The following is a 16,759-nucleotide window of genomic DNA, read 5'->3' as shown; positions in this document are numbered from 1 at the left end:
CTCCTACACATGTATTGTGATAAATCAATAAAGAATCACTAGATCAATCTTTTGTCTTTAAATGATAGTGAAGGCGTGTGATTAAAGGCCTTCACTATGCATTTAAAGACAAAAGATTGATCTAGTGATTCTTTATTGATTTATCACAATACATGTGTAGGAGGCAAACGGAAAAGCCATTCATGGATGGCTTGAGGTAGTCCTTCGCCCCCATACTGGCAAAGACAGCAGTAGAGGCGCAAGCATTTTGTTTACATTGTTGTGCACTTTGGCGAAACCATCATATTACACACAACATTGTCATACACTTTGACGAAACCATGCTGTTCGAGGGACCTACTTCTGGGAACGGACTTTCTGCAGGCTAATGGAGCTGTGATTAACTTACAAAAGTCGCGGCTAACGGTTTCGACGGCGCAGGCCTTAGCAGGGAGCAGCACTGACGACACGTATGTCAACGCCTTGAGGGTTGTTGACGAGAACCTCACGGTGCCGCCACGGAGCAGCGTAGTGACCCTCGTCACTGGAAACGGGGTTTGTGTGTGTGTTTTTTTAAAGTTTTTGCGTAAAGGAACTATGTTTTCTTGTATATTTAAATTACAATCCGACACTATCATGCCCGTAAATTGTGTGTAAGTCATACCTCACAATTTTTCTACGTATTTTACTTTGAGAAATTCAATTAGTTCGGTAATTTGGTTGCACCACATGGATGGCCTGCATGGTTCGGTATGTGTGGTTTGGAATTCTTTTTGCCGAAGCGACATCCAATGCTGGAAGCCAGACACAGTATGCCGATGCCAAATTTTCTGTGACACGGAGCCCTTAACGCTGTCGCGTTAAAATAGCTATTTTCCACCACAGCCGACGTGTGTCCAATGCATTCACCATCCCCAAAGCTCCGCCGAGACAAACACTGTCACTAAAGGAGTCGTTACTGGAGGCACCATAGGGGCCAGGCACATGCATGCTGACTGCTAAAGTTCGAATGATCTGGCTAAAGCCATTTAGGATTGCAATAACGAAAGTTTGGGCCCATAGAAATGCATAAGTGCCAGCCAGGACATTCGGCCGGGGTCAAATTACTCGAGTCGAATTAACGGAAAAGAGTTCAATAATTGTGGGGTTTTACATGCAAAAACCACAACATGGGGTCTGCCAAGTTTACATTACAAGATTCTTCAAGTTTTCTAGGTTTTCCCCGAGTGCCTTTCTGAAATTCCCTGAGTGACAAGAAACTTTGTTTTATGTCAAGACTAGCTGACATGTTGCCCCGTTGCTGTCACTCTCCAGTAAGCATGATAAAAAATAAAAAATAAAATACCTTAATCCAGATTGAATAGTAAGGAGTAGTGTATTCTATTCAAAAAGAAAACTGAGAGAAGACTGAGAGGAGGGATTAGTCAAATTCACAGTGAAAAAATATCTTTGAAAAAAAAAATGGTAAAGCCTGTTGCAAGTTGAGTTGAACAATTGCAAATACGAATAAAAAGAGATACCGTATTTACTCGCATAATGATTCCACTCGCTTAATGATCGCACCCCTGAAATTTGTCGTCAAAATTCAATTTGTTTTCTTTCCAGTGTAATGATCGCACCCTGAACTAGTCGAAGCAATATGTCATGTGCCAAGTCTAGCTAATGATGATTGTGTGTACCATCTGTCAAATGCTACGCGAACGACTCTTGAAGGCATGCCAAGTGGTCCGCACGAACCCAGCATTCTTAAGTAGCTGCCCCATTTCATTCCTTTCATCCCTTTCTGCACTTCCAGGAAAAAAGAAAGCTACAGTCAAACTTGCCTCGGCTTTATTATTTGTAGGCTTCATAATGGTTTTGGTCGACAACAACAACATAAAAGGCGCCTTTCGATTCTTCTCGTCTGCACTCATGGCACGCAACAAATCACGAGCGGCAACGATAGTGGCCACGTTTACACTGATACATTAGCAGTGTACCCTATTCATGTGCCGACGCTTGTAACGCAGCTAAAATATTCGCCCACCTTTAGCGGAAGCGTGCTGTATTAGGCTAGCAGTGAAGACAAATGCCTCAGTTTCTGCAGCATGCCCACCAGGTGTTTCTATGTCACTGGCAGCCAAGCGTGCTCATCTCTGCTTCTGTTCCCTCAAAGTGGACATGGCTACGTTATTGTTGCAAACTTGCTGATATTAATGATATATTCATTACTGATATGGAAGAAACTTTCAATGTGCATAATGTACTCACGAGAAGAAAGATAATCGCATTTGGCACATTCAGCTTGCTCCACCGGCCACCATTTTTGTTTTAGGGTACCGCACTGACAGCAACAGCCACCAGCTTGTTGACCCATTGTCATCCCACAGCAAACGTGGGATGAAAAAAAAAAAAAGATGTTTCTTTTTGTGAAAAATTTAACCCGTGTAATGATCACACCCCTGAATTTGCATCAATTTCTTTTACAAAAACATGAAATCACTATGCGAGTAATATATGGTACATATTGTGGGGATGCACGACTGTCGCACGTCCCCTGATATGTTGCTTTCCCATATGGCTCCCGTCTCCTGTGATCCGGCTTCGCCGCGGGGCCTGGTGCCTGCGGCGGTTGGTGTGGCTGAAGCGCAGTACGAGAGATGGCGCGAGTGCGGCGCTGCTAACGCCGCCTCATGGCGGGGTTATTTGACCGTGGAAAGACAAGGCGCTTCCTCTTTTGTTCGAGGTCGTCAAGCGGCAGGGACGTCCTGCGCGTGGGCCGATCCATGCTTCTGCGAGATCGTCTCACGAGCCCACATCTGGCTGCCCAACGTGGACCTCTTGGGGCATCGGACGATAGTTTTAACAGTTTTGCTTCGTTCGAGACCTTTGTTTGAACCGAAGCATGCTAGCGTTGGTGGCGCGTTTTCTTGAGCGAGGTGACGGTGGCTGTAGTGTGTTTGAACTTGTCAACATGCTAAGCCTTTTCACAAGTTTTTTTTTTTTATTTAATGACATTCGTCGGTACGAGAGACACATGGTCTGCCTCCTGGGAGAGGGAGGCTTAGCGCCCGCGGAGCATTGGCAAGCCTGAAGCGAGTGAGTACGGAAGCCTCGTAGGTGGTCCGAATTTCTTACGTAAATAGCTTCTTCTATCTCTTTGATGAAGTCGCAGCTCTGGGAGCCGGGTGGCCGAAGGCCACGGGTGCCACTATGAGCTGGCTCGTATTGCGGCCTGGCACCGGGCGCTCCGACACTGTCTGGGACGGTGGGCGCCGTCAACTCGCATGCTGTGTGCACCAAGCAGGGTAGGACCACCTAACACAGCTGACGTCTCCTCGCTGCTGCCTGTTTTGCGCCTATTTGGGTGTTGTTTTTGGATGCCGGTTGTTGTCAGGGTAGCGACGCTTCAGGCCTAAGGCTTTACGAAGCTGCCTGTCGCACGTGGAGAGACAACCTGGTGGACCATGGCGTTGAGGCGTTGCACTTTGCTTCCCTCATTCTAGTTAGTCTCGAATGAATTAAACGAAAAAAATTAGCACGACTCAAGGAAGCGAGCTTCGTTCATGTGAACTTAGCATCTGAGTAGGCGCCCAATCTTTTGCTAGCCGAGTTGAACATCGTACCACGTGGGCGATGCGCATGCAGAATTCCTCTTCCTTGCACTACTTTAGTGCTTGCCGAGTGTGTTGAGTGTACGCAGCGTGATTGGAGTCACCCCTGGTTTGCTGTCACTTGCACATCGTCTGTGCTGCTACCCTGTACTACGATCGACCCACCCCGGGCGATGGTGTTGCTGTGGCCAGTTCGGTTAAGTGACTTCGGCGGCCGCCTGTATCCAGCTCGCCACCCTCGGCAGCGGAGAAAAGAACCGGAGGTCACCGACTGCTACTGCGGCTCCCGCCAGCAGGGCGCGAGCGACGCTTGCTCGTGCCGACTACTGCATCGCCGTTTCTGGAGTCCTGGCCTGGAATCGTGCCGTCGAGCCTGCAGAGCTGCTGCTGTGACCAGCGGACGCTAGCGGTGTACCCAAGGACAATGTCAGCTTGCATGCTATGGACAGCGTGTGGACATTTCCTCGGCGTGGCGACTGTTGCATGTACAACCTTGTTCGCGAAGCACACGTTCATGTTAGACCATGTGACATGTTTAGCCGGAATACGTAGTGATTTAAGGTTGGGGGGATGTGGGGATGCGCGACTGTCAAGTGTCCCCTGATATGTTGTTTTTCCTGCATCGCTCCCGTCTCTTGCAATGCGGCTGCGCCGCATGGCCTGGGGCCTGCGGCGTTCGGTGTGGTTGAAGCGCAGTACGAGAGATGGCGCGAGTGTTGCGCTGCTAACGCCGCCTCACGGCGGAGTTACTTGGGCGCGGAAAAGGAAGGCTCTTCATCTTTGGCTGCTGCGGGTCACCGAACGCCACGGGCGTTCCGTGCGTGCGCCGATCCATGCTTCTGTGAGATCGTCTCGCGAGCCTCGTTCTAACGTGCGAACGACCAGGCGTTGGTGTCCAGCATGGGGCGACATATTCGTTCATTATCCGGTCACAGTGAGTTGGACTTCCTAGATTTCTCACGCGGCCATCAGCATGTTTTTTGGATAGCAACTTGGCTAGCAGGCATTGATCTATGAAAGGTGCAATAAATGCCCTTGTGATTGTTTGCACTACTGTGTTGTCTTTCCTTTGTCTCAAGAGCATGGATGAGAATCCCCCAATACAGAAGCAAACATATTCTAATATGATTTACAGTTGAAAGTTGATTTGACGAAGTGATGACCACGCTCGAATTACATTGTTAAATTGGGAAGTTCGCAAAATGGAGAAAGCAATTTTTCGGTCCTTTGAAATAAAAAATTTTAACATAGCAACATGCAAAAGCTACGGCAGCATTGTATTTGCTGCTAATCTAACCATCTGTCTCATAAACCATGAAATAAGGAAAGCAACCATCATCGCCCCTACCGAGGCGGTGTTGAGTCGGCTGTTCCCTGCATAGGCGCAGAATGCAGCCTCATCAAAATACAAGCTAGGGCTGTGACCATGGCGCCTAGATATTTTAACGTGATAGCTTTACAGCGTACACTTGAAGAAGAACCAATCTTTATCAAAATTAGAAAGAAATCGCCACCTCTATTGCTCATTTATCTTAGGAATAACTTTGTTAAATCAAGTTCGGCCAAATTTGTTTTGTTAATTTAGGTTGATAACATTGAACCCTATGGGTACCTGCCGGGAATGTAAATTTCATTGTTAGATCAGGAACACTGTAAAATCGGGTTTCATTAGACTGAGTTTTAACTGGATTTAAAGAAAACTGTCAACTGATAGCAAGCTCACTGATATGGGGCCTGAAGTTTTTCACAAGCTAGAAAGTCAACCTCAAATGTCCTGACATACTCTCAGCCCGCACACAACGCCTCAGTGTTGTGTTTCACTGCTTTGAAGAGTTTATTTTGGTTTGGATGAAGGACAGCTGCATCTCGGCATCAGCCAACACTTTGTTTTTTAAGCTCAAGGTCTTTCAAACAAGTGGCAGCACACTTCCTTTGCCATTCATTCCTCAATTTGTCGGTCCTTTCTGTTCTCGTCTTCCTACGGCCGCGCATTTGCCTCACGGGCCATTTGAAGCATCCTCTTGATCAGTTGTACAGTCAATGTCACATTTCCCGGACTCGCAAGGCACCACAAGAACGTCCAAACAAATCAATGCATGTCTTTTTTTTTAGTGCCCTTAAGCGCTCAAATCGCCAAAGTCACTTCCGAAAAAACTCTGAAGGCCTGCTAGTACACTTATTAGGCATATTGGTGCTTGTACTGTGACAGGAGACGGGGGACGCACACATGTATGATAAAGGAATATATGCAATATCCCGTGACAATTGCCCCTTCCCACGCTTATTATGCTTCACCGCTATACTTCACATATGCTTCACCGCACATTTTTATATTGATGCGAAGTTGACTTTCGGAAACTGGCATTATGCAATGTGCCGTGCTTTTTGAGCTGCGAAGCCAATAGCGAGGATCACGACGACGAAGTCAGTGCCATTGGTGACAGCAGCGAAGTGCTTCAATTAAAAACATGGCACTAAACGGCAAGAAACTTAATAGCGAACGTCGAAGCAGTTAGGCCTGGCGTTGCCGCGGTGGTGGCTACAGCTGCCATCGGATCTGCTTGTGAGAGCGCCGGTTCGATGCGGCAAGGTAATAAACATGGCGGCGATGGTGGTGGCTCTGATTAATGCCGTTTCGAACCTGTGGTCATGGCAAAAAGCCAGCAAAATCGAACGGCGTAGGGTTCTCGCGTCTGAAATTTCAGATGTCCTTATACATTCAATCTACAGGGTATGTGGTGGTGCCGCAAAGTCGTCCGAATTATCGGGCATGTCCTAAAACACGGTTGTTCGGAAGATTGGTTGTCGACTGTACCCTGGCAACTCCTCCATGGCGTCAAAGATGATTCGTTACAATTCCTCTTTGGTACTTGAGCCAGCATTAGCGCGATTTTTGTTCCCTTTCAATAAAATTAGAGCTAATTTTTCCTGATAGAAGCACGAAGTCCCGGAGTTTTCCTTGAGTATAATGCGAGATTTATTTTGAAGTTCCTGGCCTCAGAACGCACCTTGAGGTGTATTGGAGTTCATAACATGAATGCGGCTTTTCTTTTTTCTTGATGTGATAAATACGTCAGCACTTGCCCTTTCACATGATTTCGGGATGGCCCTTCGCAGTAATGATGAATAGAGCCCTACGGCCATCCCCTTTTAGCATTGTTTCCTGTTTCTACATAATCCATTTTGATGAGAGACCTAAAGCCCCTTCACATTATATTTGTGGTAGCATTATTTACATGCATATATGGTGTCCTGTCTCCTGTTTAGTCATCTGCGCGATGTGTTTATGCCATAGCAGGGAAGGCCTTATGCCATCCTCCGTAGTGAAGTCCCGATGAAGCGAGAGTCAAGGAGTGCTTGCCTGGAGCACGAGGTGGCCCAACGAAGCATCCTCAGCAATTGTGGCACTGTAGGGACCTCCAAACACAGGTGCATTGTCATTGGCATCCAGCACGGACACATTGAGCCAGGCATGAGCGCTGAGTGGTGGCTCGCCCCCGTCCCGAGCCTCCACTGCCAGCTGGTAGCTGCGGATGCTTTCGTAGTCCAGTGGCCGGGCCACTCGCAGCACACCTGCATTTGCGTGGTCACTCAATAGGAACGGCAGCACCGAACAAGGCACTGGTTAACTCTGTGAGAAGCCACAGAGGCAACTGTATAAAAGAAATACACAACTTAAGAGCCGCACAGCACTGCTTTGTTGCACTATACAGTAGAATACACCGTTCTAGAAAAGCTTCACGACGCACCCACGGCAATACACCTCAGCGTATCTCGAACCTATAACCGTGAACGTTGCTGTTTTTTCTGGCCGGGCCTCGCCCATTCCGTACGACGTTGCATCATCACTTGTGAACTTTGCCAACGATGCAAGAAGCCTTCCCAGCTCCCCGCCGGTTACCTGCAGCCGCTTGACATCCCTGCCGAGCCCTTTCATCGTGTCGGCTTAGACCTTCTCAGCCCATTTCCGGAATCTGCATCAGGAAACAAGTGGGTTGCAGTCGCGGCGGACTACATGACTTGCTACCACCGTAACCCACACTCTTCCGACCAGTTGCACAAATGATGTTGCGGACTTCCTCTGACATGATATAATTTTGATGCATGGTGCTTCACATCAATTGGTAACAGACCGTGGCTGTACGTTTTTGGCTAAAGTCATTGATGACATCACGCGTGCCACCTCAATACAGCATATATTTACCATCTCCTACCACCCTCAAGTGAATGGCCTCACTGAGCGTTTGAACCGCACCCTTACAGACATGCTATCCAAATATGTTTCAGACGACCACCGTGACTAGGACCTGGTTCTACCTTACATTATCTTTGCATACAACTTTTCTCGTCTCGAAACTGCTGGCTTTTCCCCGTTTTGCTTCTTGTATGGCCGAGAACCAACACTACTACTGGACACTGATTCTGGCCACCATAGCTTTAAGTAGCGATTATGGCCGTGATGCAATCGCCAATGCTGACCATGCTCGCCAACTTGTGCGCGCTCGTCTACAAGTGTCTCAAGACAAACAGAAGCAACGTTACGGCCTCCGTCACCGTATGTCCATTTTGTGCCCGGCGCCCTCGTGTTGCTTCGGTCACCATCGCATAAAGCTGGCCTTTGTGAAAAACTGCTTCCCTGTTACACAGGCCCATATCGCCTGCTCTGCCAAGTGACCGATGTCACCTATGAAATCGGTCTATCCATGCCCGCTACGTCCTCCACTGCGACAACCAGTGACATAACCACGTCGCTCGACTCGAGCCCTACAACTCTCCACGCGCCTTGGATACTTAACAGCACGGTGACGGTGCTTTTGCCGCCGGGGGGGGGGGGGGGGGGTAGTATTACGATATAATCGAGAGATGCTCAAGAGACGAGCCGCCGCGAGAACGACGAAGTTGTTCTGTGCCCTTGGCGCGAACAAGTGATGGCTTGGCTGCCTGGCTCCAGTGTAAACAACCCATAAATAGCCTCTTTCAACTGTGTCTTTCCACACGTAACAATATGATCAACATTTAGTACAATTTCCCAGTGCCAATGCTGCCGCTCTAAATCACTGACGCGATGACTTGTTGGCACCTCGTTAATTGAACCCTCGTTCATTCAGACTCATCCTCTGGTGCCGGCATGCTTATACAATATTTAATGAAATCAGACTCGCGGCAATTCGGACGTACCTGGTTGGGCACCAGTTAATTCGCACAACTGCCGGAGCTTGGAGCACCGCAAAAGAGCAAAAATGGCACTAGTGTGCAACTGAAATGAAGTGCACATCATCACAGTCATTAGGGGAAATCATATGCAAATGGAACGCTTCAAGCCTGTTTCTGCCTTTGTGCTCTTCATTCTTGTGTTTAGGGGCCCGCTTAACCCCTCATTGGCCGTGTGTCTTCATAACTGAGTAGTCACCATCTATGATTGTGTCGATAGCGACCCCGATTTCATTCACAGCCATTGCAGCAAACTGTAGTTTCATTTTAACTTGGTGCATACGTCGGGCCGGCGTGGTTGCTGTCCATGATTGCATTGATAGCGACCATGGCTTCATGCCCAGAATCAGACACATGCCTTCAGGACTGTATGGTATCCGTCCTGGTCCATGATCACAGTGACAGTGGCCGCGGTTTAGTCTACAGCAGTTCCAACAAACAGTTTAATTTTGACTCAATGCAATGGCTGCAAGCGTTATGTCACAAACAAAACAGATGTCGAGGATGAAGAGCGTGTGCTAACTCACGATGGATGATTTGTTTACAACTATCTCACTGACAAAAGAATAATAGAGATTTGCTTGAGGTATCTCGGATAAAAGTATGTGTTGTATAAATACATGCACCGTGGCCGCGCTGTCGCGAGGCATTCGTCGTTGCGAACGCTAATCAGTCACAAGATGACAAGAATTGCCGCTTTCGCACTGCATTTGTGCCAACTAGAAACAGGATTTTCCTACTCTTTCAGTAAGTAAAAGCGTGTTGACATTTAGTAAGCATTTGTTTATTTTCTTGATATCCTCGATAATTTGAATTTGGTTAATTCGCACATCTTTTTTGGTTGTGTGAAATCCAAATTACCAAGGCTTTACTGTACATTTACAACTAGAAAAGACATTTGGGCTCGTTCGTGCTTATTACAGACCTGTGTGGGGATGCGCGACTCTCGCGCGTCCCCTGATGTTTTTCCCGCATGGCGCGTCTCCTGTAATCCGGCTTTGCCGCGTGGCCTGCGTGATGCTCGCGCCGGTCGATGTGGTTGGGGCGCAGTGCGAGAGATGGCGCCAGTGTTGCGCTACTAACGCCGCCTCACAGCAGGGTTACTTGGGGGCGCAGGGGAGCAGAGGCTGTCTCTTTCCCGGCGGGTCGGCGCGCGGCGTGGACGTCCCGCGCGCGCGCGCAGCGACCCATGCTTCTGCGAGACCGCCTCGCGTGGCCGCCTTCGAACGCACCACCGTTGGCGTGACCGAACACGCGAACGACCAGGCGTTGGGATCCAGCATGGGGCGAACATATTCGCTCACTTCCGGTCGAGGTGAGTCGGACTTCTAGATTTGTCGCGCGCCCATCGGCATGTTTTGTGGATAGCAACTCGGCTAGCAGGCATTGATCTATGAAGAAAGGTGCAATAAATGCCCTTGTGATTGTTTGCACTACTGTGTTGTCATTCCTTTGTCCCAAGAGCACGGGAGGAGACCCCACATCTGGCTGCCCAACGTGGAGCTCTTGGGGCATCGGACGATAGTTTTAACAGTTTTGCTTCGTTCGAGACCTTTGTTTGAACCGAAGCGTAGGCCTAGCGTGAATTTTGATCGCTAGCGTCGGCGGCATGCTTTCTTGAGCGAGGCAATGGTGGCTGTAGTGTGTTTGAACATGTCAACGTGCTAAGCCTTTTCGCAAGCGTTTTTTTTTTTATGACATTCGTCGGTACGAGAGCCACGTGGTCTGCATCCTGGGAGAGCGAGGCATAGCGCCCGCGGAGCATATTGGCAAGCCTGAAGCGAGTGAGTACGGAAGCCTCGTGGGTGGTCCGAATTTCTTATGTAAATAGCTTCTTCTATCTCTTTGACTCTGATGAAGTCGCGGCTCGTGGAGCCGGGTGGCCGCGGGCCATGGGTGCCACTACGGGCTGACTGGTATTGAGGCCTGGCACCGGGCGCTCCGACACCGTCTGGGACGGTGGGCGCCGTCAACTCGGATGCTGTGGGCACCAAGTGGAGTAGGACCATCACACAGAGCTGACGTCTCCTCGTGGCTGCCTGTTTTGCGCCCATTTTGGGTGTTGTTTGTTGGATGTCGGTTGTTGTCAGGGTAGCGACGCTTTAGGCCTAAGGCATTACGAAGCTGCCTGTCGCACGTGCAGGGACACAACCTGGTGGACCGTGGCGTTGAGGTGTTGCAATTTGCTTCCCTCATTCTATTTAGCCTCGCACGAATTGAAATTACTCGTTCGACTCAAGAAAGCGAGCTTCGTTCACGTGGACTTAGCATCTGAGTAGCTGCCCGATATTTTGCTAGCCGAGTTGGACATCGTACCACGTGGGCGATGCGCATGCAGAATTCCTTTCCCTTGCACTACTTTAGTGTTTGCCGAGTGTGTTGAGTTTACGCAGCGTGATTGGAGTCACCCCTGGCTTGCTGTAACCTGCACATCGTCTGCGCTGCTGCCCCGGACTACGATCGAGTCACCCCGGGCGATGGTGATGCTGTGGCCAGTTCGGCGCAGCAACTTCGTCGGCCTCCTGCATCCATCTCGCAACCCTCGGCGGCGGACAAAAGAGCCGGCGGTCACCGACAGCTACGGCGGTCACCGACAGCTATGACGGTCACCCACAGCTATGGCGGCTCTTCCCTGCAGGGCACGTCGGCGCGAGCGACGCTTGCTCGTACCGACTACTGCGTCGTCGTTTCCGGAGTCCGGGCCTAGCATCGTGCCGTCGAGCCTGCAGAGCTTCTGCCGTGACCGGCGGACGCCAGCGGTGTACCCAGGGACAATATCGGCTCATATGCTATGGACAGCGTGTGGACATTTCTTCGGCGCGGGCACTGTTGCATGTACTACCTTGTCGCGAAGCACGCGTTGATGTGAGACCGAGTGACATGTTTCGCCGGAATAAGAAGTGATTTAAGGTTGGAGGGATGTGGAGATGCGCGACTCTCGCGCGTCCCCTGAAGTTTTTCCCGCATGGCACGTCTCGTAATCCGGCTTCGCCGCGTGATGCTCGCGCCGGTCGATGTGGTTGGGGCGCAGTGCGAGAGATGGCGCCAGTGTTGTGCTGCTAACGCCGCCTCATGGCAGGGTTACTTGGGGGCGCAGGGGAGCAGAGGCTGTCTCTTTCCCGGCGGGTCGGCGCGCGGCGTGAACGTTCCGTGCGCGCGCGCGGTGACCCATGCTTCTGCGAGACCGCCTCGTGTGGCCACCTTCGAACGCACCACCGTTGGCGTGACCGAGCACGCGAACGACCAGGCGTTGGGACCCAGCATGGGGCGAACATATTCGCTCGCTTCCGGTCGCGGTGAGTCAAACTTCTAGATTTGTCGCGCGCCCATCGGCATGTTTTGTGGATAGCAACTCGGCTAGCAGGCATTGATCTATGAAAGGTGCAATAAATGCCCTTGTGATTGTTTGCACTACTGTGTTGTCGTTCCTTTGTCCCAAGAGCATGGGAGAAGACCCCACACCTGAGACATCATTAATTAGTGTGAAAAGGACATCAGATGGGAGCCTTTGCCTGCATGTCCTGTGTGCTTCTCGCTTTCGTCTGATGTCTTTTTCGTGCTAGTTAATGATGTCTCAAGTCTGTACAGCTACACGTCTTTTGTACCAGTTAATACGTTCTCAGAAAACACAATCTTTTAGTACTAATGGTCAGTATGTTGCCAAACTGCTTCCTAGGTTACATTTTCTGACCACTAGATCCTATGCCAACAAGAAAAGGTGCAAGGCACATGCGAACAAAAGCACCAGGCAAATGCAATGGCAGTTTTATTGCAGCACTCTCCCACACTTGTGACGTGGAAATGCAGCCACGTGCTCGGTTTCCTCTTCTGGTAGCAGCAAGTCTTCCAGGTCATCGCAAATCGCCATTTACAGATTTTGCAGCCATCCCTGTTGCGATAAGCATCTTCACCCATCTATTTCGCATTGCTTGTGACGTAGGATGGGTACTGCACACTTTTATTATGTGATAACCCAAATGTGCTGGCACCTCCTGCTGCAGGCAGTGCAATGTGAGCATCATGTTTCACACTGGCAGCATTAAAGCACCTTGAACTTGAAGGTGCCCAAAAATTTGTTTGATTTACATAGAATTCGAATTAAGGAACCTAATTGAATGGAGGAAGAATGTGCAGCTCCATGTTAGGTGGCAAATGTGCACTGAGCTAAAAAAACAAGTGACAAATTCTTAAAATGTAGTGTGGGGACTGAAATGCTCTGGTTCCATTGCACGGGCATTCACCTGCTTTGTCATCCCTATGGCTCTCTTCCTCTCCACTTGTGACGGTTGTTGGCTGTGGCATCCCACTAGCGATGGTTTGTGGTGGGGACACTCACGTCGCACGGATAGCTGCTGTCAGCTCCTCCTTACGGGAGTGAGGGTCTTGCTCTCCGGGACTAGCACTGGGTATGCACATGCTTTCCTGTTGTTCGCCGGCACTTTTATGTCCCAGACTTTAGCTCGCGTACGGTGCCTCTGCCTGTATGGTGAGTGCATACCTTGTGCTGATCCTATCCGGACACTAAGCAGAAGAGCAGTGCCTAGTGCTTGCGCTTGATCGAACTGCACTGAGCCGCGCTTATCGAAGGCCCAAGCTGAAGTAGATTGCCCGAGCTCTTGCGATTGGGCTTGTAGCACCCCTTGCCACAGGCCTGGGCCACAGGCCACAACTTGCTCCGCGTGCAGTGCTCTTCAAAGCAGAGGAAGTTAGCTCCCAGACGCGCAGTGGGCACAGTGCGATATAAAAAATAAAAAGAACAGTTCAAAACACAATGCTGCTGGAACTGGGTCTTCCTTGCATTAGGTCCGACAGATATCCAGCACGGATTCTGCCAGCTCTACTACTTTTACTGCCGGTGACGATGCCCAGGAGTTAGGCCGACCTGGCAGTGCTGCAGTGACTGCGTTCCAAGACATCAATCTGCCACCATTTTGACCCAACAGACTCAGCATCTGACTCCTGCAGGTCAAGGCGCACTTCCATCTTCGGCATATCACCAGTAAACAGACTAAGTTCTTTACATCTGGTGTCCTCCTTACCTCCGGAAGTCGCCGAGGACTGAGTGGATGTTATGACCTCACTGGACCCAACCCATCCCTTCGAAGTTGACCGCGGCTATCATTTTCCACAAGTTAGAGTCTGAGCACAGAAGACTCCAGCAGCTCCTAACAGCTACAGAGCTCAGTGACAGTCGCCCTTCACAGTTCCTTTGACGCATGTGCCAGCTTCTTGGCGGAGACCTTGTTTTTGAACAGGAGAAGCTGCTGCCTGAGCTGTTCCGCCAGCGTCTCCCACAGAACATGGTCCCAGTTCTTGTGGCTGTGGCTGATGTGCCATTAGACAAGCTCGCTGAACTGGCTGATTGAGTTGAGGACTACTCGCGGGCCCCTAATCTCAGCACCGTTACGCCTCTGCTTCCGGCTACTGCCTCAGCTCCTACGCTTGCGAAAATAGAGGGCCGTCTGGACACCCTTGTCAGACGTCTCGATGACCTCGCAGCCTTCTCACGCCAATCTTCGTTGAGCTTCCGGTCTCGCAATTGCTCCCCAGTGGCCCCGCGCTCTCCAGAGTGCCAACCATCCGACGTGCAACACGACAGCTCGTCTTCGGTTGTGTGCTGGTACCAACGTGTATTCGGCACCTCTGCTCACAAGTGCACCCGTTCGTGCTCTTGGTCAGGAAATGCTGCGAACGGCTACTGACAGCGGCAAGTGGTACTGGTCGGAGGACATGCCACCTATTCTACGTTTCTGACAAGATCAGTGGTGCTGGCTTCCTAGTCGGCGCAGGAGCCCACGTTAGCGTCATACTGGCCTCTTGTACAGATCGCCGTCGCAAAGAACAGACCTGCCCACTCCAAGTGATAAATGACTCCGCTATCCACACATACAGCGAACGGTCTCGTACGTTTTGCTGATGTCTCACAAGCTGTTCCCGGCGCTGACTTACCCAGTTTCTTCAAACTTACGGTAGACATGCATGCTCACAGCCTCATTGATCTAAGCATGCGCCTCTACATCAACGATGTGCTCTGCACCGCCTCGCCAACAGGGCTTTGAGCTCTGCTACCCGCTTCCCCGTACACAAAAATCCTCACTGATCCTCGCTGTTGTAGAAACCTCCAGAATTTGTACCTTCACAACACCATTCGGCCACTACCGGTTTATGAGTCAACTCTTTCGTATAGCATCTGCTTCAGAGGTTTTCCAGTGGACGTTGAATGAAATTTTTGAAGAAATTCCCGGAGTCAGTGTGTACGTTGATGACGTGCTTATTTAGGGTGAATCCACAGAAGAGCATAATGAATGCCTGAGGTTGGTTCTGTGAGCAGCTGAACATGCCAATCGACCATTCAACCCAGAAAAGTGCACGATTGTGGTCTACAAGATAGAATTTCTTGGGGACTTAACTGACAAAAATGGCATCAGGCCAAGCCCATCTTTGATAAATTGCACGTTACAAATGCCAACACCGGTGGAAAAGCTTGCGGTGCGAAGAATGCTGGGCATCACCAATTGCTTCGGCAAGTTCTTGCCGTCGCTTGCTGAAAGAACAACACTACTGAGTGGACTGATCAAAAAAGACCACATTTTCGAATGTACAGGCAGCCACAATCAAGAATGGAAGCAGTTATACGACAATTTGAGCGAAGAACCTTTGCTATTTATTTTTGATCCTCAGCGGAAAACTAAAGTGTCATGCAACGTGTCACGAAACGGGGTTGGATCTGCTTTGTTGCATTACAACAATAACACATGGAAACCCGTCGCATACACGTCATGAGTGCTCAGCGAAACAGAGCAATGATATTCACACATTGAAAAGGAAACATTAGCTGTGCTGTATGGCTGTGAAAGATTTCATCACTTCATTTATGGCCGCAAAGTCACTGCAGAGACCGATCATTGGCCGTTGATTGCCATCACTTGAAAACCTATAGGTGATATGCCGCCAAGGCTACAGCGTTTCTTCCTGCGTCTGCTGTGTTATGACCTTGACTTGCAATTCATTCCAGGGAAGCAGCTTGTCCTCGTCGACATGCTTTTGAGAGCCACAAGTAGGCAAGCGGGTGATACCAACAGCGACAACGTAGAAGTCCATGTCTTCATTAGTCAGCAACCAGACGTGGAAGCGATTGGCAGCAGAAACAGAGAGGGACGAACAGCTTAAAGGGACATTAAAGGTTAATATTAGGACAACATGCACTGTTGAAATACCATCCCAGAAACCTTGAAATGCTTGTTTCATACGAAGAAGAGACTTATTTTAAGAGAAAATGCGTTCTGAAGCGTCCGCGTACCTCCAGCGCAGTTCAATTCGCCCGCCCTCCGATCGAGGAGTGGTGAGGTCATGGTCTCATAGTGACGTTGAGCCGTCGGTGAGTAAAACGGCGCCTGCAGATGGCGCTACGGCTTTTCTGCACAAAACGCAAACGTGTGGCTAGAAACAGCCAAGACAGAGCCGACAGTAGCGCGAAAGCGGAACTATGGTGGCTAGAGAAAAAGGAAATGCGCGACAATAAGCTGGTTCTTTATTTTATGACGCCAACTTTGATGCTCGTTGCAATGGACGACCCAGACGATGACACATTGGCTCGCAATGCTGGGCTCAACTTCAGCGATTTAAGCACTGATGAATGTGACCTGCTGCTGAGGGCTCGCGTGGCTGGCGTCGTTGTGTACTACTGCGATGGCAACTGTACGTCATGGCTGTACATATTCGCACATTTGTAGCTTTTCCTTCGTGAAAACCAAATGGTGCACTCACTGCCCAGTCTTCGATGTGCAGTTGCTCTTGCGCTCTAGAGAATGCAGGCAAGACCGATGGAACAGCACTATGGGAAAGCATTTGCTTTGAAAGACACTCCACACGACTTCAGTAAGTCGGCGTTGAACTCGTAATCCTGTGGACGAAAATGCAGCAAGTACCGTATTTACACGATTGTAAGTCGACCCCTTTTTTTAAATTTGAATGTC

General features: G+C 49.8%; 1 protein-coding gene across 2 annotated transcripts in view; it reads right to left on the bottom strand.

Moving 5' to 3' along the window:
• The window catches only part of LOC135919943 (fat-like cadherin-related tumor suppressor homolog), a 375,972-nt gene that overhangs the window by 128,188 nt on the left and 231,025 nt on the right, over window positions 1-16,759 (bottom strand). For both annotated transcript variants that reach the window (XM_065453965.2, XM_065453966.2), the window contains exon 24: window positions 6,934-7,145. In XM_065453965.2, coding sequence (XP_065310037.2) covers window positions 6,934-7,145 — 212 coding nt within the window. The remainder of the gene's footprint in view (window positions 1-6,933; window positions 7,146-16,759) is intronic.

Source organism: Dermacentor albipictus, chromosome 3 (assembly GCF_038994185.2).
Source record: "Dermacentor albipictus isolate Rhodes 1998 colony chromosome 3, USDA_Dalb.pri_finalv2, whole genome shotgun sequence".
Taxonomy (NCBI): domain Eukaryota; kingdom Metazoa; phylum Arthropoda; class Arachnida; order Ixodida; family Ixodidae; genus Dermacentor; species Dermacentor albipictus.
The sequence above is the reverse complement of the archived record's forward strand: the minus strand, read 5'-3'. Positions and strand labels throughout refer to the sequence as shown.